The 25,857-nt window shown below is 43.7% G+C and overlaps 1 protein-coding gene across 2 annotated transcripts in view; it reads left to right on the forward strand.

Moving 5' to 3' along the window:
- LOC121027069 (cytochrome P450 4B1) overlaps positions 1 to 25,857 on the forward strand; it is a 60,926-nt gene that overhangs the window by 13,846 nt on the left and 21,223 nt on the right. The window contains exon 1 of one of the 2 annotated variants that reach the window (XM_040470127.1): positions 1,752 to 1,796. The exons of the other annotated variant lie outside the window; for it this stretch is intronic. Within the exon in view, the coding sequence (XP_040326061.1) occupies positions 1,767 to 1,796 (30 nt within the window). The 5' untranslated portion in view covers positions 1,752 to 1,766. Of the gene's footprint in view, positions 1 to 1,751; positions 1,797 to 25,857 lie in introns of those variants that run through there. 2 annotated transcript variants of the gene reach the window in all.

Raw genomic sequence — 25,857 nt, forward strand, 5'->3', positions numbered from 1 at the left:
CCTGTAGCAGAAAAAGAAAAAAACAAGACTTGAAAAAAAGTGAATAGAGCTTCATTACCTATGGAACACTGCAGTGATATAACATGTGGATAACCAGGATCCCAGAAAGCGTAGAGGCAGAAAAATGTTTGAAGAAATAGTAGCCAAAATGTTTTTGAAACAAGAAGGCTATAAACAACAGACCCAAGAAACTCAACAAACTCTAGAATAAACACATAGAAAACCATACCAAAGCGCATCATAACAAATTTACTAAAAACCTAGTGATAAAGAGAAAATATTTGAGGCAGACATAAAAGAAGATATGTATTATATACAGGGGAATAAAGATAAGAAATATCATAGATTTCTCATTAGGAACAATGGAAGCCAAAAGACAAAGGAATAATTTCTTTAAAAAGCAGAACGAGATGGGGCTCCTGGGTGGCTCAGTCACTTAAGCCTCTGGCTCAGGTCATGATCTCGTGGTTTGTGAGTTTGAGCCCCGTGTCAGCTCTGTGCTGACAGTTCGAAGCCTGGAGACTGCTTCAGATTCTGTGTCTCCCTCTGTCTGCCTCTCCCCCCGCTTGCCCTCTCTCTCTCTCTCTCTCTCTCTCTCTCTCTCTCTCTTAAAAATAAATAAACATAAAAAAATAACAGAATGAGAAAAAAAGATGTTAATCTAGAATTATACATCAGTGAAAATACTCTTCAAAAATGAAGGAAAGTAAAGACATTTTCAGACAAACAAAAGCTGAGAGAATTTATACAAGTTTTCACTTTTAAAAAGGCTAAAGGAAATTCTTTAAGTTCAAATAAAATAATACCAGCTGAAAATTTGGACCTATACAAAGGAATGAAGAGCACCAAGAAAGTTAAATACAGAATTTTTTTCTTAGTTAAAAAATTTGAAATTAACTGTTTAATGAAAAAAAACCCCAACAACATTGTATTGTGGTGTTTATGACATATATAGAAGTAAAATGTATGACAACAAAGGATAGGAGGGAGACAGAAGCATATTATTATGTCTCTTTCAATATGTATTAATTGATATAATATTGTCTGAAGGTAGATTGCGGTAAGTTACAGATAAATATTGTAAAGTATAGGGAAAAGATGCATCACTGATAGGCTACTGGTGGAAATATAATGAAATAGTAAAAACAAGCAAAAACTCTACCTAAAGAAAGGCAGGAAAAGAGAACAAAGGATATCAAAATTTGAGGGTTGTGGTTAATATAACATAGAAGAAAATTTACAATTCAGATTCTTATGTTAGAAAAAAAAAAAGTTGGGGCACCTGGGTGGCTCAGTTGGTTAAGCATCTGACTTCAGCTCAGGTAGTGATCTCATGGTTCATGGGTTCGAGCTCTGTGTCAAGCTTTGTGCTGACAGCTCAGAGCCTGGAGCCTCCTTCAGAATCTGTGACTCTCTCTCTCTCTCTCTGCCCCTCCCTTGCTTATGCTCTGTCTCTCAAAAAATAGATAAATGTTTAAAAATTAAAAAAAAAGAAAAAAGAAGAAAAGTTGAAAATTAATTATATAAATATATACCTTAACATACCAGGAAAAAAGAGCAAATTAAATTTAAAATAAATACAAGGAAAGAAATAAGAAAGATAGGAGTGGAACTCATTTAATAGAAAACAAACAATAGAAAAAGTTAAACTAAAGTCTGGTTCCTTGAAAATATCAATAAAATGAGATATATCTGTACTTTGATCAAGAGAAAAGAGAGAAGACACAAACTATCAAGATCAGGAATGAAAGAAAAAACATCACTACATGTCCTTTGGATGTGAAAAGGATAATAAGGTAATATTTTGAAAAACATGCCAGTAAATTTGACAATTTAGAAGAAATGGACAAATTTCTTGAAAAGTACAAACTGCAAAGATTACTCAAGAAAAAGAGGGATGTCCTGAAGAGCCCTATATCATAAAGAAATTAAATTTGTAATTAAAATCTCTTCCCTCTCTTCCCAAAAAATAATAAAGGAGAAGAAAATCCAGGCCTAACTTTCTTCACTGGTGAATTTTATTAAACATTAAAGGAAGAAATAATACTAATCCAACACAAACTCATTCCAAATACAACAGAGGAAGGGAGCTTTCTCCAACTTACCTTTGGAGATCAATACTCTCCTGATATTTAAAAAAAGAGAAAGACGTTGCAAAGAAAGAAAATTACTCACTTTTTCTTATGAAAATAGATGCAAAAATCTCTAACAAATACTAGCAAATTATAACCAGCTACACATGAAAGGATATATTATGAACAACTAGGAGTTCATCTTAGAAATTGAAGTTGGTTTAGGGGCACCTGGGTGGCTCAGTTGGTTAAGTGTCCGACTTTGGCTCAGGTCATTATCTCGCAGTTTGTGGGTTCAGGCCCCATGTCAGGCTCTGTGCTGACAGCTTGCTCAGAGCCTGGTGCCTGCTCCAGATTCTGTCTCCCTTTTCCTCTGCCCCTCCCCCGCTCATGCTCTGTCACTGTCTCTCTCAAAAATAAATAAACATTAAAAAAATTGGTAATTAAAGTTGATTTAGCATTTGAAAATTAGTGCAATTCACTCTATTATAGAATAAGGGGAGAAAAACAATATTATTATCACAATGTCTGCATAAAAGCATTGATAACATCCACCATCTTCAAAAAAAATTATTTATTTAAATTCAAGGTGATTAACCTACAGTATAGTATTGGTTGCAGGAGTAGAACCCAGCGATTCATCACTACATATAACACCCAGTGCTCATCCCAACGAGTGCCCTCCTTAATGCCCATCACCCACTTAGCCCATCCCCTGACCCACCTCCCCTCCAGCAACTCTCAGTTTGTTCTCTGTATTTAAGAGTCTCTTATGGTTTGCCTCCCTCTCTGTTTTTATCCTATTTTGCTTCCCTTCCTCTACATTCATCTGTTTTGTTCCTTAAATTACACATATGAGTGAAATCATATGATATTTGTCCTTCTCTGACTTATTTCACTTAGCATAATATGCTCTAGTTCCATCCACATTGTTGCAAATGGTAAGATTTCATTCTTTTTGATTGCCGAACCATACTCCATTGTGTGTGTGTGTGTGTGTGTGTGTGTGTGTATATATATACATACCACATTTTCTTTATCCATTCATCCATCGATGGACATTTGGGTTCTTTCCATACTTTGGCTATTATTGATAGTGCTGCTATAAATATGGGGGTGCATGTGTCCCTTCTAAACAGCACACCTGTATCCCTTGGATAAATGCCTAGTAGTGCAATTGCTGGGTCATAGGGTAGTTCTATTTTGAGTTTTTTGAGGAACCTCCATGCTGTTTTACAGAGTGGCTGCACCAGCTTGCATTGCCACCAACAATGCAAAAGAGATCGTCTTTCTCCGCATCCTCGCCAACATCTGTTGTTGCCTGAGTTGTTAATGTTAGCCATTCTGACAGGTGTAAGGTGGTATCTCATGGTGGTTTTGATTTGTATTTCCCTGATGATGAGTGATGTTGAGCATTTTTTTCATGTGTCGTTTGGCCATCTGGATGTCTTCCTTGGAGAATGGTCTATTTATGTCTTTTGCCCATTTCTTCACTGGATTATTTGTTTTTTTTTGGGTGTTGAGTTTGATAAGTTCTTTATAGATTTTGGATGCTAACCCTTTATATGATATGTCATTTGCAAATATCTTCTCCCAATCTGTCGGTTGCCTTTTAGTTTTGCTGATTGTTTCCTTCGCTGTGCAGAAGCTTTTTATTTTGTTGAGGTCCCAGTAGTTCATTTTTGCTTTTGTTGTCCTTGCCTCCGGAGATGTGTTGAGTAAGAAGTTGCTGCAGCCAAGATCCAAGAAGTTTTTGCCTGCTTTCTCCTCAAGGATTTTGATGGCTTCCTGTCTTACATTTAGGTCTTTCATCCATTTTGAGTTTATTTTTGTGTATGGTATAAGAAAGCGGTCCAGGTTCATTCTTCTGCATGTCGCTGTCCAGTTTTCCCAGCACCACTTGCTGAAGAGACTGTCTTTATTCCACTGGATATTCTTTCCTGCTTTATCAAAGATTAGTTGGCCATACGTTTGTGGGTCCATTTCTGGGTTCTCTATTCTGCTCCATTGATCTGAGTGTCTGTTCTTGTGCCAGTACCATACTGTCTTGATGATTACAGCTTTGTAATACACCTTGAAGTCCGGGATTGTGATGCCTCCTGCTTTGGTTTTCTTTTTCAAGATTGCTTTGGTATTCAGGGTCTTTTCTGCTTCCATACAGATTTTAGGATTATTTGTTCTAGCTCTGTGAAGAATGCTAGTGTTACTTTGATAGGGATTGCATTGAATATGTAGATTTCTTTGGGTAGTATTGACATTTTAACAGTACTTGTTCTTCCTATCCAGGAGCATGGAATCTTTTTCCATTTCTTTGTGTCTTCTTCAATTTATTTCATAAGCTTTCTCTAGTTTTCAGTGTATAGATTTTTTTCACCTCTTTGGGTAGATGTATTCCTAGGTATTTTATGTTTTTTTTGTGCAACTGTAAATGGGATCGATTCCTTGATTTCTCTTTCTGTTGCTTCATTGTTGGTGTATAGGAATGCAACCGATTTCTGTGCGTTGATTTTATATCCTTCAACTTTGCTGAATTCATGAATCAGTTCTAGAAGTTTTTTGGTGGAATCTTTAGGGTTTTCCATATAGAGTATCATGTCATTTGCGAAGAGTGAAAATTTGACCTCCTCCTGGCTGATTTGGATGCTGTTTAATTCTTTGTGTTGTCTGATTGCAGAGGCTAAGACTTCCAATACTATGTTGAGTAACAGTGGTGAGAGTGGACATCCCTGTCTTCTTCCTGACCTTAGGGGGAAACCTCTCAGTTTTTTCCCATTGAAGATGATATTAACATTGGGTCTTTCATATATGGCTCTTGTGATCCTGAGTTATGATCCTTCTATCCCCACTTTCTTGTTGGTTTTTATCAAGAAACGATGCTGTATTTTGTCAAATGTTTCCTTTGCATCTACCAAGAAGATCATATGGTTCTTGTCCTTTCTTTTATTGATGTGATGAATCACATTGATTGTTTTGTGGATATTGAACCAACCCTGCATCCCAGGTATAAATCCCACTTGGTCGTGGTGAATAATTTTTTTAAAAAAATTTTAAATGTTTTTTATTTATTTTTGAGACAGAGAGACAGAGCATGAGCAGGGGAGGAGAAAAGAGAGAGGGAGACACAGAATCCGAAGCAGGCTCCAGGCTCTGAGCTGTCAGCACAGAGCCCGACGTGGGGCTTGAACTCACAAACCAAGAGATCATGACCTGAGCTGAAGTCAGACGCTTAACCGACGAATCCACCCAGGCACCCCAATAATTATTTTAATGTATTGTTGGATCCGGTTGGCTAATATCTTGTTGAGGATTTTTGCATCCATGTTCATCAGAGAAATTGGTCTATAGTTCTCCTTTTTAGTGGGGTCTCTGTCTGGTTTTGGAATCAAGGTAATGCTGGCTTCATGGAAAGAGTTTGGAAGTTTTCCTTCCATTTCTATTTTTTGGAACAGCTTTAAGAGAATAGATGTTAACTCTTCCTTAAATGTTTGGTAGAATTCCCCTGGAAAGCCATCTGGCTCTGGACTCTTGTTTTTTGGCAGATTTTTGATTACTAATTCGATTTCCTTACTGGTTATGGGTCTGTTCAAATTTTCTATTTCTTCCTGTTTCAGTTTTGGTAGTGTATATATTTCTAGGAATTTGTCCATTTCTTCCATATTGCCCATTTTATTGGCGTATAATTGCTCATAATATTCTTATTATTGTTTTTATTTCTGCTGTGTTGGCTGTGATCTCTCCTCTTTCATTCTTGATTTCATTTATGTGGGTCCTTTCCTTTTTCTTCTTGATCAAACTGGCTAGTGGTTTATCAATTTTGTTAATTCTTTCAAAGAACCAGCTTCTGGTTTCATTGATCTGTTCTACTGGTTTTTTGTTGTTGTTGTTTGTTTCGATAGCATTAACTTCTGCTCTAATCTTTATTATTTCCTGACTTCTGCTGGGTTTCAGTTTTATTTGCTGTTCTTTTTCCAGCTCTTTAAGGTGTAGGATTAGGTTGTGTATCTGAGACCTTTCTTCCTTCTTTAGGAAGGCCTGGATTGCTATATACTTTCCTCTTATGACTGTCTTTGCTGCATCCCAGAGGTTTGGAGTTGTGGTGTTATCATTTTCATTGGCTTCCATATAGTTTTTAATTTCCTCCTAACTTCTCGGTTAGCCCATTCATTCTTTAGTAGGATGTTCTTCAGTCTCCCAAGTATTTGTTACCTTCTCAAATTTTTTCTTATGGTTGATTTCGAGTTTCATAGCGTTGTGGTCTGAAAATATGCACGGTATGATCTAGATATTTTTGTACTTGTTGAGGGCTGATTTGTGTCCCAGTATGTGGTCTATTCTGGAGAATATTCCATGTGCGCTGGAGGAGAATGTATATTCTGCTGCTTTAGGATTAAATGTAAATATATCTGGTAAGTCCATCTGGTCCAGTGTGTCATTCAAAGCTGTTGTTTCCTTCTTGATTTTCTGATTAAATTATCTGTCCATTGTTGTAAGTGGGGTGATGAAGTCCCCTACTATTATGGTATTATTATCAATGAGTTTCTTTATTTTTGTTATAAAGTGATTTATATATTTGGGTGCTTGCACATTTGGAGCATAAATGTTTACAATTGTTAGGTCTTCTTGGTGGATAGACCCCTTGATTATGATATAATGTCCTTCTTCATCTCTTGTTACAGTCTTTATTTTAAACTCTAGATAGTCTGATATAAGTATGGCTACTCTGGCTTTCTTTTGTTGACCATTAGCATGATAGATGGTTTTCCATCCCCTTACTTTCAATCTGAAGGTGTCTTTAGGTCTAAAGTGGGTCTCCTGTAAACAGCATATAGATGGAACTTGTTTTCTTATCCATTCTGTTACCCTGTGTCTTTTGATTGGAGCATTTAGTCCATTGACTTTTAGAGTGAGTACTGAAAGACATGAATTTATTGCCATTATGTTGCTTGTGGTGTTGGGGGTTTCTGGTGGTGTTCTCTGGTCCTTTCTAGTCTTTGTTGCTTTTGGTATTTATGTATGTATGTATGTATGTATGTATGTATGTATGTATGTGTGTGTATTTTTCATCTTTTCTCCTGTCAGAGAGTCCCCCTTAAAATTTCTTGGAAGACTGGTTTAGTGGTCATGAACTCCTTTAATTTTTGTTTGTCTGGGAAACTTTTGATCTCTCCTTCTATTTTTTTGAATGACAGCTATGCTGGGTAAAGAATTCTTGGCTGCATATTTTTCTGATTCAGCACATTGAATATATCCTGCCACTCCTTTCTGGCCTGCCAAGTTTTTGTGGATAGGTCTGCTGCAAACCTGATCTGTCTTCCCTTGTAGGTTAGGGACTTTTTTTTCCCTTGCTGCTTTCATGATTCTCTCCTTGCCTGAGTATTTTGTGAATTTGACTATGATATGCCTCGTTGATGGTCGGTTTTTGTTGAATCTCATGGGGGTCCTCTGTGCTTCCTGGATTTTGATGTCTGTGTCTTTCCTCAGGTTAGGAAAGTTTTCTGCTATGATTTGCTCACATAACCCTTCTACCCCTTTTTTTCTCACTTCATCTTCTGGGACCCCTATGATTCTGATGTTGTTCCTTTTAAATGAGTCACTGATTTCTTTAATTCTTAAATCATGCTCTTTTGCCTTAGTCTCCTTCTTTTTTTCTGCTTCATTATTCTCCATAAATGTGTCCTCTATATTGCTGATTCTCTGTTCTGCCTCATCTATCCTTGCTGCCGTGGCATCCATTCAAGATTGCAGCTCAGTTATAGCATTCTTTTAATTTCATCCTGACTAGCTTTTACTTCTCTTAGCTCCGCAGAAAGGGATTCTAATCTATTTTTGACTCCAGCTAGTTCTTGTTATTGTGATTCTAAATTCTGGTTCAGACATCTTGCTTGTGTCTGTGTTGGTTAAGTCCTGGCCATCATTTCTTCGTGCTCTTTTTTTGGGGGTGAATTCCTTCATTTCATCATTTTGAAATGAGAAAAGGAATTAATGAGTGAAATAAAATAAAATAAATTAAATTAAAATAAAAAATTAAAATTAAAAGATTTCAAACAACACACACACACACACACACACACACACACGTAATCAAATAAATGAAGGTAGATCCTAGGTGTGTTTTGGTCTGGGTCTTGAAAGGGGCTTGACAGATTAGAGAAAAAAGGGGAAAGAAAAAGGAAATTGTTTGAAAATTTGAAAAAATGAGTACACTGAAATAGAATAAAGTGAAATGATGGAAGTAAAATAGAATTTGAAAAAATTTACACAAAAGTAAAAATATAGTAGAAAAAAATTAAAGAAAAATATTATTAAAAAAATTGAAAATAAAAATAATTTTTTCTCTTTCTGTATTCAAGAAAAAGAAAGAAATGAAAAAGAGAAAAAAATAAAATTGAGTAAATGGACCAGTGAACAGACTGAAATATGATTGAAATTACTTCGTTTTCCCCTAGAAGTTAAACTATGAAGCACTTTATAGTCCATAAACTAAGCAGGCAGAGAGACTTGTGTTCCTGAAGACAGGTTGGCCCATTTGGGTGGGGCTTACTGTAATGGCTCCATTCTCCACTAGATGGCGTTGCTTAGCTTACTGTGGTAGATTGTTGCAGTGCTTGTAGGTGTGTGTGTGCACGTGCATGTACAGGAGCAGTGAAAATGGCATCATCTAGCTACTCAGTCTCTATTATCAGAACTCTGTTCCCCCTGATCAGCAATAGTGCACCCATCCTTTGTCTTTGGCTTCCGTCCACTCCCTGCTTTTACACTGTTCGTGACCAAGCCCTAGGCAGCACCTCCCTCCTGAGTTTTATCTCAGATGTGGCTGTTTTTCCCGACCCCTTATTTCTGAAGGACTGTGGCTGTGACCTGTTCTGCCCCTCTTTGGGACGGTTTCACTGAGTAATGGCTGGGTGCTGGCCACACCCAGGAACATTTGCAGGACTGTGCTGCTGTTGATGCCCAGAGACTGCAACTGGGTGCCAGCCCACCCCAGAAAAAGTTCATGCGATTGTGTCACAGCGGCATTTCAGAGATTATGGCAAATGACAACATGCGTCTGGTACCAGGCTTCACCCCCAACCACCTTGTTCCAGCACCAGCAAATGTGGTTGTTCTCCCAGGTCCACTGGAACCTTTGCCTGTGGGGGGCCACACAGCCTCTACCAGATGTCCTTCCAGCAGGGGAACTGCCTCTCTCTGTGTGGCCTGAAGACCCCCGGACTTCAGGGGATTTGCCCTTCCCACCAGAGCACCACCAGGTATTGAGCTGTGGAGCCTCAGACTCTGCACTCCCCCTGTTTATAGAGTCTTAATGGAATTTAAACCCTCTCCTTTCTCCTTTTCTCCCTTTTTAGTTCAGTCCCTGTGGATGTTTCCACTTTTCCACTTTCTCTTCAGCTGCTTTTGGGGGGTGTGCTTTTCCCATATTTTCCCTACCCCCGTCTCCATCCTCTCTCCATACATGCAAACAGCTCCCTGCCATCCGCGGCTTCTTTCTCCCCTAGTTCATCTCTCCGCACCATGTACCTGCTGAGTTCTGTGGTTCAGGTTGTGCAGATTGTTGTGTTAATCCTCAAATCAGTTTTCTAGGTGTGCAGTGTGGTTTAGTGTTGATCTGGCTGTATTTCATGGATGTGAGACACAACAAAAACTTCCATGCTGTTCTGCCATCTTGGCTCCTCCTGCTATTATTGTTTCTAATCCCTAAAACAACTATATATGGAAGGGATGATCATTTCCATTTTCCAGATGGGAAAACTGGCCCAGAGATTAAGTTACTTGCCTGAGGCCATGGAGTTAGTAAATGGCATACCAGGTCTGCTGTTTCCAAAAGATTGGTGCCTCTCCCTCAGCAGGCCCAGGACAAATGTCTGTTGAATGAACTTGTTGAATGAAGTCAAGGTGGGGTCCTCCTCCCTCCCAGCCATCCTACTGCTCCAAGTCAACACCACACAGGGTTGAGTGCAGATCCCCAGCTCAAGGAGGAAGTCACCCTGCTCCCTGCCTCCCCCACTGGATTCTGTCACTGCCCAGTGTCTCCCATGATGCCTTCCTCTCTCTATCTCTCTTTTCTTTCTGAAGCTGGCCCCAATATTTCTAAAAAGGAGAAAGCTTCAACTTTTTATCTTTTCAGGAAAAGCTGGGTTCTTTCCTACTGGATGTTTCCTGCCAGTGACTCTTCTTTGCTATCCACACAGAACACTTCACTTCCAGTCACCAAATGTGGGGAGGTTTTTCTCCACACCAAGCAATCATCTGGACACCAGTGGGGTGCCCTACAATTGTAGTCAATTCTAACACTATCTTCCTGGAAATAGTGTTTGATCCCACAGGTTAAGGGCTCCATCTTACAAGTGCCCCCACCTCCCCTGACACTGGTCACAAGTTCAGTTTGTCACCTGTGCTTCTGACCAGTTGGCTATATATGGATCGAAAATTCCAGTGAAATTCTCCTTGCATTCGATTAGTTTGCTAGAGTGGCTCACAGACTCAGGAAAACAGTTTAATTAGGTTTATTGGTACATTATAAAAGAATATGATGAAGGATGCAGACAAACATCCAGATGAAAAGATACATAGGGTCCTGAGCACAGGAGTTTTTGTTTTCCTGGTGTGGATGTGTTTGCCCACCTGAAAGCTCTCTGAACTCTGTACTTTTGGGATTTTAATGAGGGTTTATCTTTAGTGAGGCATCTTAATGATAAATCATTAAGTCCATTTGTAGCCCTTTGCCCTTCTTAAGAGAATGGGAAGTATGGTTGAAAATTCCAAGCTTCTAATTATGGCTTTGTTTTTCTGGTGATTAGCCCTCATCTAGGAGCTATCCAGGATACACCCAGAGTTGCCTTGTTGGAATGAAAGACACTTCCATCGCCCAGGAAATTATAAGGATTTCAGGAGCCCTGTGTTCAAAACCAGGGTCAAAGACAAATATTAGAACAAAAGATGCTCTTAGTGTTCTTAGGTTTTACAAGAGTTTTAGGAGCTCTGTGCCAGGAACCAAGGGAAGATATATATATATATATATCTTTATATGTGCGCGCGCGTGTGTGTGTGTGTGTGTGTGTGTGTGTGTATGTTTATGTATTTATATGTCTGTATATAACATATATTTCTAAAATACATTTATATATATTTATATATAAATTTATATATACATTTCTATATATAACATATATATTTCTAACATATATATATGTTATTATATATTACAATACCACATCTTCTTTCCATTCAAATCTGGGATTGGGATTGGAACCAGATGCTTGGGGTTAGTATCTGGGACACTGGACAGCTGGATCCTGACCACTGGCCTCTGGCCTTGTCAATTATCCTGGTCTTGCTGCTGCTAGTCCTGCATCCAGGTGTTCCTGAATAGCCCCTGCCCTAGTATAAGCCTCCACCATCTCTTGTCAGCCCTCCCCACTGATCTCCCACCCTCCACACCTTTCCACCTCTTCACACTGATCCCCACATCATAGCCACAGTGGGCCTCACTGCCAATGCCTTGCTTCCCTTCAAGCCTTCCAGCACTCCCATGGCCTCTATAGGGTAAAGCTCCAATTTCTCCAAATTCTGCAATGCTGGGCATGGTCTGGGCCTGCCCTGCTTCTCTAGGGTCTTCCTTCAGTCTACCCCATCCTCACACCTAGTGCCCCAGCTATCCCCCACCTCTGTGGTCTTGGCTACCCACATTACTTCCTCTGCTAGGGAATGCTTGTTTATCTTTCCAGACTCAGGTCTAGTGACCCTTCCCTGGGAAGGCTTCCATGACCTCTCTTTCCACCCCAGCTAAAACAAATTCCTCCTCTCCTCCTCGTGTTCCAGCACCAAAAACACGTGAGTGCCCTAATTCTGTGTCTCTCCCATTGACCCCAAGCACCATGTCTGAGATAGCTGTGTCCCCAGCCCTCAGCACTGGGTCCAGCACATAGTAGTACCTTAATGGGTGTCTGTTGAATGTATGAACATGATCTCAGATGGCTTCACTGCTCAGGTCCGTGGCTTTTAGTTCCTGCGGCTCCAATCTCCTCTGAGGTTTTGGGAAAACTGTACCAAGTGGCATGAAGAAAGAGCTGGCTTCATTGTCCTTGCTAGTCAGGTTGCCCCTTCCTCCAGGTACCCTTCCACACGTAGGGCATATCCCCCACCACACCCCACCATGGCCAGAGGGAGAGCCTATCTTTGAGTTGTGCTTTGAGGAACATTCCCTTCTCCCTTCTCCCCAGCCACTTCCCTCTCCAGAAGTCTGCCCATGGTCTTTACAAAGTCTCTGTGTAGCTCCTGGCCTCCACATTATCCATTCCCTGTTGTCGCTTATCAGGAGAGAGGGCAAGGGAGAAGGTGAGGCTAGAGATGGGAGAGAGTGGAAGTGGACAGGTTGAGTAATATGCGTGTGTTCTGGGACTTCCATTCTCTCAGGGAAGTGGCAACAATGACTAAGCAGAAGTAATTCCTCCTCTTCTGGACTTGCTGCAGGGAAGAAGGTGAATGATTTACTGTCAGGAGCTGAGCCTCTCCCAAGGGAGGGTCCTCAGAGGCAATGGGAGCTGGGGGGCCCTGGGATTTTTTCTTTTTTTTGTTTCCTTTTGGCAGAAACTGATTCACATTTTCTGCCCTTGTCTTGTCCTCCTCCCACTCACAGACATGTTTGCAATACACAGGTCTGATTGTTTTATTATTAGACACTAACTGCTGTAGAGGGATTAATTTTTCAATATATCTATACTGATTTTAGCTGCCTGGTTTAGTTTGAGAGTTTTGATCACTGGAGGAACCATTGCCCACTTCTGGGTGTGTCCAGAGGAGACCTGGTCAGTCCCAAAGTCCATTCCAGATGCTCATTTCCATTTATGAAAAGTGTTGTACCCTCTCTTGTAGCAATGCTCCTTTGAGCATCATGCATTTTACAAACTTTTCAGAGTGTAAGCAAGCATGTGCCCACCCTGGAAACTGAAACCCTGAATGGTTCCAATTATAGTAGGTTACTCATTCACCTGCATAGTCCAATGCCCAGGGGCAGAGGGCAGTGAGTGTGCTTCTGAGGCACACTGGCAGTCAGGCAAACTGGTTGCCCAAAGTCCTCTAGCCTCTCAGGTCATCCTGCTCTTTGCTACTCAAATAGAATCATCTGAGACCCATTTCCACCATGGTGGGGAAACTAGCGTGACCCTCACAATCAATATTTTCAGAGATTTTCAGGGACTTGTGTTTCTCTTGGTCACCTTTTGGTCTTTGTGGTGGTTTTAAGCATGTCTGCCAATTGTCTAATACTCTTCCTATCAAGAAGCTGAGTCTAGGGGCACCCTGGTGGCTCAGTTGATTAAGTGTCCAGCTCTTGATTTCTGCTCAGGTCATGATCTCACGTTTCTTGAGTTCAAGCTGTGCATCAGACTCTGCACTGACAGTGCGGAGCCTGCTTGGGACTCTGTCTCTCTCCTTCTCTCTCTGCCCTTCCTGCTCGCTCTCTCTTTCTCAACAAACAAACAAACTTAAAAAAAAAAGAAGTTGAGTCTAATCCCCTCCACTTGAGTGTGGGCCAACCTCTGTGATCTGCTTTTAATAAACAGAATGAGGCAGAAGTGATGCTACCCGATTCCCGAGTCAAAATCATACAAGGTGATAGAGCTTCTGTCAAGCTCTCTCTCTGGCCACTGGCTTTTGGAACTCAGCTGTCGTTCCATGAGGGAGCCCAGGCCACATGGAGAGGCCATGTGTATGTTTCTGGCCAACAGCCTCAGCTGACATCCCAGGTGACCTGTGGGTGACATGCGAGTGAGGGAAACTTTGAGAAGACCCCAGCCTCAGCGCCAGCTGGCCACATCCACCATATGTCCTGGCAAGACCATGCTCTTTCTTGGTGCTTGGTTGCATACACACCGTTGCCTCTCCTTCTTCATCTTGACAAAGCATCACTAATGCAAGGCTAGCGTCTGTAGTAGGTGAGACTGACAATTTGGGGCCACAGAGGGGAGCTGCAGGAAAGACCAAGACAGATGAGAACATAAATTTGAGTGTTACACTTACTTCAGTGCAAGTTCACAGGCACTCCACACCACAGGGGATTCTTGCTGGTCCTGTCCACCTTTCAGCCAAAGCTCTCTCCTGTCATCTCTGGCCTTTCTTTCTTCTTCTGCCCTCAGTCTTCCTGTACCTCTTCAGCTGCAGTAATTCTGGTTTTCATATGGGGAACCATCCAACAGTTGGATTCTTAGTCCATAAATGTAAGGCTGCAAGAAATGAAATGTTCTGTCTCCACATTTAAGCTTTTCTTCTTCCGACACCCTCCCTACAGGCACCAGAAACATGTTTCTGTCACTACAGTGTTTCCTAATTTCTTCTGCCAGGTGTATGTCAAGTTCTAGTAGTCACTGCAATTGTGGGGAGTATGGTGCTTGGGGTGCCTGATCTTGAGGGCATACCCTGAGCTGTACATGCTGCTGTCTCACCCTTATTGCCAACTCATGAGGGTGGCTGCCATGTCTTCCCTCATTTTCAACCACCAGCCTCTCCAGGTCCACCTCCCTCCCAGTCGCCCCTGCACCCCACCTGAGTGCACGGAAACCTCATTTGCTCCCATGCAGTGAGGTTAAGAGCTGTGAGCCCAGAGGCACCATGCCACCCCCTTCTTTGCCACTTTTCCAAAGCCACTACTCAGCTTTGCTGTGTTCCTGGGCTTGCCCCAGGTGTTACACGTGTCTCTTATCTCCACAGAGTTCTCACATATGCAATGCAAAGACCTTTCTCAGGGACTTGTCAGTGTCTCATCTCTTCTTCATCCCAGCCTTTCCTCTCTCCCTGCTGCCCCACTTGAATTCAGTTCTGGTCTCACCTGCAGGAATGTGGCCCTGACTGAGCATGTACTTCTCCAGATCTACTATACGTTACAGAGTTGATGCTCCAAATCCTTCAGGGCTTAGGCTTTTGAAGTTCAAAGCCTAGGTTTTTGGAATTCAAGGTCTCAGCATTTGAATCCCCAAATCAAGAACTTAACTCTGATTGCAAAGAGCCTGGGCCTACCTAGCTGCCTGGGTGGGGACCGGAAGGGGCAGGGAAAGAGGCACACAGATAGCAGAACCCTGGGTAGGAAACTTCTCACAGAACAACTTAAACTCTCTCCACTCAGCTCACATCTAACCTATGGGCAGGGCATTTCATCAAAAGTGCCCTCTTAGGGCCATTCTCCAACCAGAAGAACATTTTTTTACCCTAAGAACAGATCTACCTTCTTCCTTCCTGAGCCAATTGGCCCAGATCGCAGATGCCTTTTAAAAATAACACTTTTCTCTTCCCTGTTATATAATTTTGGGCACCTGTTATATAATTATAAAACTGAGCTGTGGTGTGTAACCAGAGCTGTGGTGGAGGCCAGCACTGGGGTATGTTGGGGCAGAGAGCAGGGAGTATCCAGTTGCAAGTGTAGGCCATGGAGGGCTTCATGGAGGAAGTGACATTTGAGCTTGTGAGAGCATTCCAGGCAGAGACAACAGCATGAACAGAACTGCACAGCTTGTCCTGGGCATAAGGAGCAGGAGATGAGGAGGGAACAGCAGGTGAGGAGGGGACATCGGGTAACCTGCAGGAATCTGCTTGTACCAGGGCCTGGGTGGCAAAGGATTTGACTTCCATCCTGAGGGTGAGAGGTGTGATCCCATTGGTAGCTTCTAGACTGAGTAGTGCCATGATTCAAATAGTTTTCTCTTTGTTCCCTCTTGTGGTATTTGCTCATTCTGTTCTCACCTGAAGTGCCCAGTGCCATTCTCTTCCTTGTATGGGGAGGATTTCTGGCTTCACTCAGCCCTGTACACTATCTCCTCCCCTATTACTCCTGAACCCTATGTCTCATGGCACCTTCATTACAGCCATCCTGAACTTGTGATGTCCTTTTCATCTTTCACTTTTCTACCACCTTTGTTCTTGCTGTTCCCTCCACCTGAAGTGCCCTTCCCACACTCCTTTCTGGGTGGCTACCTCTTACACAGACGTCGGCTCTGTAGCCACTTCTCCAAATCACATCTGGGCCCCTTCCCACAGGTGTTTCTGATCTGTGACTTCTCTCGTGTTTCCAAGGAGGACCCAGCCTAACCCTTGGCCTGTGGACTCAGCTCCCAGCCCAGATTTCTTGGGCAAGATGGCTGCAGTGTTTCTTGGAATGGCTTCCTTTGTTAGAAGAAGCATGGAGATTGGTGGGCAGCCTTCCAAAGTTCCAGAAGACTCTGGAAGAGAGTCAGAGGAGACTCTGTTTCTGACCTAGTTTACAATGGGATTAGCAGGCAAATAATTAGCTACAAGTGAGAGTGTGGTGCCAGGGAAAGGAGCCAAACATTATTCTGGGTTCTCTAGGCCTGCCTCTGGCTTCAGAGTCAGAAGATCTGTGCCCTAAGCCAGCACTGGGACCAATTTGCCAGGCAACCCTGATGAGTCCCTCTTCCTCTACTGAGCCTCAATTTCCTTATCCATCTGAAAGGTCACACTAGATGATCTGTCTCTGGTGTCATCTTAACAAATATTCCCAAGTACCATGCTGGGTCTGCTGCCCCCATTCCTGCCCTCTGGAGCCCACAGTTCAGAGCAGGGAAATCATGGCAAAGTGGAGAGGCTGGGCTTTGTGGTCAGACTGACCTGGCCAAGTCCTGGCTGAGACATCTTGGGCAACTGTCTTGCTCTCTCTTAACCTCAGTCCTCCCTTCAGTAAAATAGGGATGGTAATTCCTGTTTATGGACAGTGTGTTATAAGGGTTAAAGGGAAAATAAAAGCAACATACCTAAAGATCTGGGTGCTCCTGGCACTATTTCAGGGGTTGCGATTCTCAAGAGAGGCCTGCGGGGGCTCTCAGGATAGAGGTGTTCACTCTGGCTGGGTGGCAGGGACTGGGGAAGGCCCAGGCCGGGTCTTGAAGGATGAAGAGGCCCTCATAGACTCATAGACTCATAGCCCTCATAGACTCTGTGCACCTCCGCTCCAGGCAGGTTCTGTTATCCTTTATCTGCCTTCAGTATGGTGTGCCCCAGCTCACACTCTGTTCTATGTCCTTTCTCTGACACTGTCCCTGAGCTTCTCTGGGTGGCCACCATTTCCTATTCATGTCTTCTACTCAGGGTAACCTCCCTTCTGCCTGAACTTGGCTTCTGCCCTGAGAAGGATCCAGCATCCTTTTTGATCCCCTGAGAACCTCACCTTCATCCCTTCAGCCCACCCCACTCTCTTGCACCTTCTCCATTTGGAGTGGTCGTGTCTTCCTGCCTGCTTGGGACCTGGGTCCATCTCTTATCCCCGTGCCCTGCATTTTCAACCTTGTTCTCTCCCAGCATTAAAAAAAAAATCCTCCCTTCAGCATTAAAAGAATCCTCCCTTCAACATTAAAAAATGCTCCGGTCTCTCCACCTTTAAAGTAAAGCACACTTTGGTGCTCCTCTCCTCTTTTGAGCCCTGCTCAGTTGATCCGTGTCCCTCACTGCCTACATTCTTTACTCCCCACTCACTCCTCCATCCACTGTGTTCTGTTTCTGGCCCCAGAGTTGTTCCTCTGCCATGGCTTTGGCCCAGGTCACCAGAGTACACCCCTACCCATTCCTGCTCAAACCAGCAGGACTTTTCTCTGAGCCCAGCCCTTTTTCTAAATCTGCTCAGCTCCCCCTCAGCAGGCCTGAGGACCAGGAGATGTTTCCTGATCACAGTAAAGGGAGCCATTCCCAGGGCAGGGCTGTAGGCTGCACAAAGAGACGAAGGTACTTAGCCAGCTCTCAGAGATTTTGGACACTGTCCTAACCCTAAATTCTGCCTAATTGCTTGAGCTGTCACAGGGCAGGTGCAGGACCCACAGGATAGCCAGGTAACTTGATCATTTGCCCTGACCTGTACCTGCCCCAGCCCATCGATTGTCCCCAGAGAATGGGCCATCAAAAGGCCTGCTTTGCTCAAGTGGAGCCCTGTTCTCTGAGCTAGGGAGAAAGGAGTTTCTGTGGGCATTGAATCAGCCCCTCTTCCTCTCTCTCACTGACTGTAACCCTAGCCCTGCTCACTTACTTCAGAGTGATGGGGAGTTTACCATCTCAAAGCTCAGGTGTGCCTGCCTGGCAGGCTGATTGTATAATGGGCCTGGCATGGTAAGTGTTCTGTAACTGTGAGCTCCTGTTCTCCTGTCCTTGTCCTATCTCCAGGCTGCAAGGCATGTCCAGGAATCCCACCCCACCCCCATTTGAGTCTAATTCCAAGCCTCTTATAAGTATTTTTTAAATATTTTATTTTTGAGTAATCTCTACCCCCAACGTGGATCCAACTCACAACGTTGAGAGCAGAAGTCATATGCTCCACCAACTGAGCCAGACAGGTGCCCCTAAGCCTCTTACATTTTTGATGCGCCCCAATGGTTGGGTCAGTCCTTCCTGTGCTCAGGAGAATCCCAATAAAAGGCCCATGAAAGTGACCGGAGCACCTTCTATCTTTGCATGTGCAAATTAAACATCTAATCTGCACAGGAACCCTCAACTGGAATGGGAGGTATGTTTTGGAGGAGGAGTAGGGAAGATCTGGAGCACTGCTTTTTTGCATTTACATAACAAGTGCTTTGTTTTTACTTAAATGGTATTTCTGAAGGACACTAGGTGGGAGCCTCTTGTAGGTTATTGAAGGTTGGGGGTCAAAGTCAGGAAAGTGCCCTCAGTACCATTTGCAGACTTCCCCAGCCTCCCTGCCTCAGCTGGGTGCAAAACTCCCCCTTCCTCTGTCCATTTTGTTTTGTGCTTTCTTTTTTCTATTTCTTATTGAAGATGGCATTCCGCATTTTTTCTGTATTTCTTGCTTTCTTTTGGATTGACTAAACATTTTCTCTCACTCCATTTTCTACCATGTTTAAAAGTTGTTGAAATATATTCTTTTTTTTTTTAAATGTTTATTTCTTTTTGAGAGAGAGAGTGTGTGTGTGTGTGAGTGGGAGAGGGGCAGAAAGAGAGGGAGAGAAAGGGAGGGAGAATGGGGGTGGGGCAGAGAGAGAGCCCAATGTGGGGCTCGAACTCAGGAATCCCAAGACCATGACCTGAACCGAAGTTGGATGCCCAACCAACTGAGCCACCCAGGTGTCCCATAAAAGTTGTTGAAATATATCCATAAGTGGCTACCTAGAAACTTTAGCATATCAAACTTTACATATCAAAGTTTAAAGTTAAAGTAAAATTAATACTTTATCTCCTTCTGAATAATCCAAGGACCTTTGGACACTTTACTCCTTCCTCCTCTATCTTTTATTATTACTATCAGTTTATTTGGTAATCTCTCTCTCTCTCTCTCTCTCTCTCTCTCTCTTTTTAACATTCCATGAGACACTATTGCTGTTGTTTTATACAGTCAGTGTCTTTTTATATTTACCCATTGATTTGCCACTTTCTCTACTTTCTACTGCAACTCAGACTTTCCATCTGGGATCTACTTTCCTTAGTTTTCAGGTATATTCTCTTTTTTATCTGAAAATGTCTTTATTTCCTCTTCATTTTTGAAAGATAGTTTCTCTGGGTATTCACATCTAGGTTGATGGTTATTCTCTCTTACACTTTGCAGAACTGCAGACAGAAGGTAATTAGCAATAAAGGAAGGAAATTAGACTAATGACTTTCTTTTCAATAGCAACAATAAAGTACAGAAGATGGAGAATACCGTCTTCAGACTCACTGTGATGTGTTGAGATGTGGGTTTTTTTCTTCATCTATCCCACTTAGAATTTATTAAAATTCTTGATTCTAAGGATTATGTCTTTCATTAGTTCTTAAAGTTCCTCCTTGTTATTTACTCAAATGGTCTCTCTTCCATGCCATTTCTTCTAATTCTAGAATTCTCCCAGCTGCGTTCAGACTCATCCGTGATTTGGGACTAGGTATGTTCTCTTTTTTGGGTGTCAGACTCTTTCAGATAAAATGTCTTAGAGCAAGATGGGACCTTGTCCAACCCTCCCATTGAACACATGGGCAGATTGAAGACTTGAGAAGGAACATACTTACTCAGGATTATACGGCAAGTCCATGGCAGAGATTGACCTGGAATTCAGCTTCCCAGCCCAGTAGACTGTCCAACACACCCCAAATCCATTATTCCAGGGACCTGATCCTGCACTCTCAGTCAAAGGCCCTCAGGCCACTCCAGAGGCAGAATCCTGGCTTGTCTTGCTGCGTAGTGCCTGAATGGAACATAGCCGGCTTCCAGGCCTCCTGATCCTACCCTACACTGCCAACATTCCATTGCTTGAGCTGTCTCCCTCAACTTGTACATGCTTGGGCCTAAACACCAGCCAGGGTGGCTGGCATTGCTCTGAAGCAAGTCTATCTTAGTGGGACAAGCAGTTCCAAAGACAAAGCTAGAGGTTGTCTCACCCATTCTCCTTTCATTGATTATACCCATCCAAAAACAATTGGAAGAATTTTAAGCTTAAATTTACTGAGCACTCAGTGTGGGAGTTGTGTGTTTTATACACTTTATCTCCTTTAATCCTCTGAACAATCTTATGAGGTATATACTGTTACAACCTCTGTTCTACAGGATTAGCAACCAGAGAGCTGGAGAGGTTAAGAGACTTACTCAGGGTTGGATGTGTGCTTCAGGCCACTCAGAAACCCTAGGTGAGAAGGTTCCTGGCTGTCCCAGGCAGCTTGTTTATCTGAGGAGGAGGTGGTGGAAGCCAGGCAAGGCTTAGATGGGGAGTGGCCTGAATGCCAGGGTAAGGGTTTGGCTTTTTCCTGGCTCCCCCAGCCAGGCCCCTGAGGGCAGAAACTATTGGAAGTTTATATCTAGGAAATACCAAGTGGGGTAGAGCTGAACAGGGCATGAGGAGAGGGATGTAAGGGTCCATATACCAGAGGCCACACCCATGCGGAAATACACCCTTTTACCTGGGTTCCTCCAGTGGGGAACAGAAGCCCTGTTTCTCTGAGCTTACACTGCCAACTCATCTATCTGTCCCCCAGGGGGACCAATCAGGGAACGTACTGAGTCATCATCTCTGGTGAGAGAGTTTTAAAAAAGGGACAACAGGTCCAAAATGGAGTCATTTGTGCTGAGCCAACATCACCAAACTGAGATTTAATGCCTGATTTAATTCAGTTTCAACCTCTCCCAGGAGTGGAATCTTATGGAATCACCTGGCCAGCACTAATGAGGTAATCTTCCAGAGAGACCCCTGCTGTCTCCTAAAGGAAAGTGGTCTTGCCAGAAACAGCCCGCTCTTTGCTCATAACTTCCTTGTCCTGCCCCCTTCTACTTATAAAAGTCTTCCATTTTGTACAGCTCCTTGGGGCTCCTTTCCATCTGCTAAATGGTTTGCTGCCCCATTCAAATCAGTTTTTGCTCAAATAAACTCTTTTAACATTTTTCATATGCCTCAGTTTATCTTTTAGCAAGAGAGAGGGGAAGAAGAAGAAAGAAGAGAAAGGGAAGGAGAGAGGCAAGGACAAAGGTCCTTTAAGAATGTCAGATAGAGTTTCCCCTGATGTGCCAAATACACGTCTTCTCCCTGTGGGTTCTGCAGCGATTGAGAAATACCTGTATCATTTTTTCTTGGTACCTGGGAAACAGGGTATTCACATGGGAGTTGCTAAGCTTCACGATTCTTCAGACTCAGAGTCTACTGCACTAATCTGTGCAATAAGCTGATGTTAGCACAGGGGCGCCTGGCTGGTTCAGTTGATTAAGTATCCGACTTTGACTCAGGTCATAATTTCACGGTCCATGGGTTTGAGCCCTGTGTTGGGCTCTGTGTTGACAGCTCAGAGCCTGAAGCTTGCTTCAGATTCTGTGTCTCCCTCTCTCTCTGACCCTCCCCCATTCATGCTCTGTCTCTCTCTCAAAAATAAATAAAACACAACAAATTTTTAAAAAGATGGCATTAGCACAACATGTAGCATCCACATGTAAACCCCACCCCCTGCCTTCTGACCGCTGTCACTCCAGCACCCTCCATCCACACAGAGTCATATCACCATGAGTCATATAGCCATATGGCTTAGCTTGGGTTTCCCCAAAGTGTAGGACTTGCAGGAAAGGCTCATTTGCAGGTAGCTGATCCCAGAAAATAGGAGGGGCCTGCCTGGGACAAGTAAACAGGGGAGGAGACAAAGCCGATCTAACTTGTGTTATTGAACTGGTTGCCACTGGAGGTAACCAGCTCAGTCCTGCTAGGGGAGCCTCTGAGGAACTGTATAGAATGCACCTCAAAATTGTCCAGGGCATGGGAGAGGAGACTATTTACTCACTAGCTCCCGTACTTCATTGGTCAAAGCTTGCCTCAGAGGTGGTAGTTCTCTGGCCCTACTAGCAGCAGGGCAGTCCTAGGGCAGAAACAAGAGACGTGAAGTGAGGTAAGGTGCCAACAGGTTACACCTGCATGCCAACTGGCTGCTGCAGAAATGATCAGAGCCAAAAGGTGGGAACAGAGGATGTAAAATGGGACAAAAATTCTGCCAGGGCCAATGTACTATAGTTTGTATGCTGGAGAGCATAGAGCATTGCAGGGCTCTCAGGATCCTCACCACAGCCCCAATACCCCCCAGACACCATCTGATACACTGACATGGGACAAATTGAGGCACTGAGAGCAGCAGGGTTTCACCAGAGGTCACCCACTGAGCCCCAAGACTTGAAACCAAAACCTGTATTTCCTGACTCCTCACTCCTCCAAATGTCTTAATGTTACTGGGCTTATATAGAAGTGATCTTCTCAGGGAAAGGGGCGGTCACCTGGCAGGCAGGGGAACACCTGAATTCTGGACCTCAGCTCCTGGGAATACAGGGAGAAATCTGTTTTTGGCAGAACGGTGTTAGAATGTAAACTCTCTGTTTTGTCTATCACCTTATTTCAGGTATCCAAGATAATATCTGGCTTATGGTAGGCACTCAATATATATGTGTTGATGAATGAATGAGTGATTTGATGGCTGATAGAAACATGGTGCCACCTTGCGCTCCTTCCCTCTTATACGCAAGTAGAAGCAGTCTCCGCTTTGATGTGTATCTTCATGAGCACTGACATGTCTTTGTTCACTTATTGTAACTCAGGTCTGCTGAGTTTTGAACATTCTGTTCCCTCACCTCCTTTTCTCCTCCCATTTGCCATGACTGCACCTGTCCTTCCCAGGCACATATCTCTCAGTAACTTCCATCAGATTGTTACACAGTTCACAGTGTTACCTGCAACCTAAAGCACTACACCATTCCAGCTGGAAGGGCTGGGCTCTGGTGTCCCCCAAAGGGCAGGGATTTTGAGACAAAGGCCCTTAGTTAGCAGTCCTCATGGCAAAGCTCCTCTTGTGATCAGAAGCACATTGGAAGAAGTCCCCTATACTCCCTAGAGCCTCAGCTCAGGACAGAGGCTGCAGAGAAACCAACTTCCCTCCTGCCCCCTGCTCCATCTATACCCTCCACACTCCCCTCCCCTACATCCCATGCTTGTAGGACCAGCATCCTGTTAATAAACAAAATTCAGCTGAGTCAATTTGAAGATGTAATTTGCTTTATTAAATGATTTATGTGGAGAGCCTGGGTGGCTCAGTTGGTTAAGTGTCTGACTCTTGATTTCTGCTCAGGCCATGAATGATCTCACAGTTTGTGAGTTCAGGCCCCACACTATCAGTGTGGAGCCTGGTTGGGATTCTCTCTGTCTCCCTTTCTCCCTGCCCATTCCCTGCCCACGAGATCATGCTGTCTCAAAATAAATAAATAAACTTAAACAAATTAAGATAAATGATTCATGAATCAGGCAGCATCCCATCCAGCAAGCAGAGGGTAACTCCAATGAGCTGCAGGAAAGGAAAAGTTTTTAAAGACAGAGAGAAGGCACACACACAAAAAATGGTTAGCAAGGAATGCATTGTTTAGGCAAGGTGGCCCTCCTAAGGGGGAAAGGGTCCCTGAGAGGGTTGCCTCTAGGAAATCCCAATGCAGCTGAGGGGGTTGGAAACTGCAGTTAGGTTAGGTATTAAATCTTAGTTTACTGACATGGGACCCTAACTTAAGTGGCTCCATTATGATCCTGTGGTTTTTGTTTTAACTCAGCCAATTCTCAGCTCAGTACTCAGCCAAAGCAAGTCAGGATTGCTCATGAGCAAATACAAATCTAGGTGGAAGGAGGCAGGCAGATCATAAAAATCAGGAAGTCCCAAATGCCAGGACAGGGAACCATCTTCCTTGCTTCCCCTCCCCAACTCTGGACTCGCTTTGGGAAATGACTGTAGCAATGAAAAATATCCTATCCTGTTCACTGAACTCACAGTGGGTCCAGAGCATTGCCAGGCTCTCAGCGTCCTCACCCCAACTCTGTGTAGAAGGCTGTGTAACCAGGAGAGACAGATGTGGGCAAGCAGAGAGGATGGGGATATGTCGAGAGCATTGGGCTTTTTTAAAGCTCTCCAGGTGATTCCGATGTGCAGCCAAGATGGAGAAAGAGTGTTTTAGACACAACTCTTTTCCTGAATGTAATCTGACCTCACCTCTCCCCTGTCAAGGAGTTTTATACTCGCCACTCCCTCAGTTGGCCTGACATCCCTGGGAAATTGAGGTAGAGGTCAGGTTGAGGTTGGTGGTGAGTTTTGGTCCCCCTATCAAACAGCAGCTGCTGGGACCTGCCCACAGAGGGTGCCAACAGCATCATCCAGAAGGGCGCCAGTAGGGCATTTCCCATATATTTTGCACTGGCCAGTTAACCTTTACTCTCCTTCTCCTCCCCACATCCCCTACCATAGCAGCCAATCCTTGCAGCATCCATTCAACAAACAAGTATTTATTAAGTGCCACTTTGTGCTGGTGCTGGGGAAGCAGAGAGGAGCCTCCCTTGAAGGTTTATGGAGTGGCTGGTAGCAGGGTGGTGCAGTAAGCGCACATTGCCAGTGTTCTCTCAACTTCCACAAAACTCAGCACCTACTGAACCCTCAAGGTAGTCCATTCTTTCATTTATACACCTGATCATGCATTCACTGAATGCTTATGGCTTGTCTGTCCCGGCTCAGCCAAGCAAAGTGAGGGAAGAGACAAGCTCGGTCTTCAGGCTTGCAGCAGAATGGGAAGATTTCAGGAGAAGCCAAGCCCTCAGCTGCTGCAAAGGAGAAAGTGAAGAAATCAGGGAAGAGCTGCAGGCTAAGTTGGCAGATTTAGAAGACTGGCTCTAACTGGTGTTTCTGAGGTAGAGGACAGGTATGGAAGGAAGGGCTATTGGGGAGCATTTGGATAAAAGCAGAGTCTCATTGTTTCCGTCTCCTTAACATGTGCATGCTTGGATAGAGGGTTCTCACCACATTTTTCCTTACAGCTAAAGTTTTCTACTGGGCCCTTGAGGGCCAGTGGGTGGAAGTTCCAGGGAGGCATATTTTGACTTCCAAGAATCACACTGCCAAGGCATCTGGAAGCATAGCTGGTAGGGTCAGGAGTTGACTACTGCCCAGTCTCCATGTGGTGGCCACAAGATGGCTTGTCTTTGGCTCTAGAAGTGTGAGTGGTGGCTAGATTTCAGCCAGGGAGTAGAGAGTGATAAATTGGCCCATGTTTGTGGCAGGACAAGGTATATAGGACCTCTGAAGCCTAGGAAACATCCATCCTGCTGCTCTTCTCTCTGACTTCCTCTTCCTGATTGCGAACCCGGACTCCAGGCTCCTCCTACCCCAGTCCAGCTCAGAACCACTGCACATACACAGAGGGAGAAATCTTCCTAGAACACACCTTTGACTACACATTTTCCTGTTTCAGCCCCATTCAATAGCTGCCTCTATGAGGCTCCAGTATGCTATTTCTTCCCCTTCGTTCAGCCCAAAAACCTGGAAATGG

Source organism: Herpailurus yagouaroundi, unplaced genomic scaffold (genome assembly GCF_014898765.1).
Source record: "Herpailurus yagouaroundi ecotype Mexico unplaced genomic scaffold, PumYag 77, whole genome shotgun sequence".
NCBI lineage: Eukaryota > Metazoa > Chordata > Mammalia > Carnivora > Felidae > Herpailurus > Herpailurus yagouaroundi.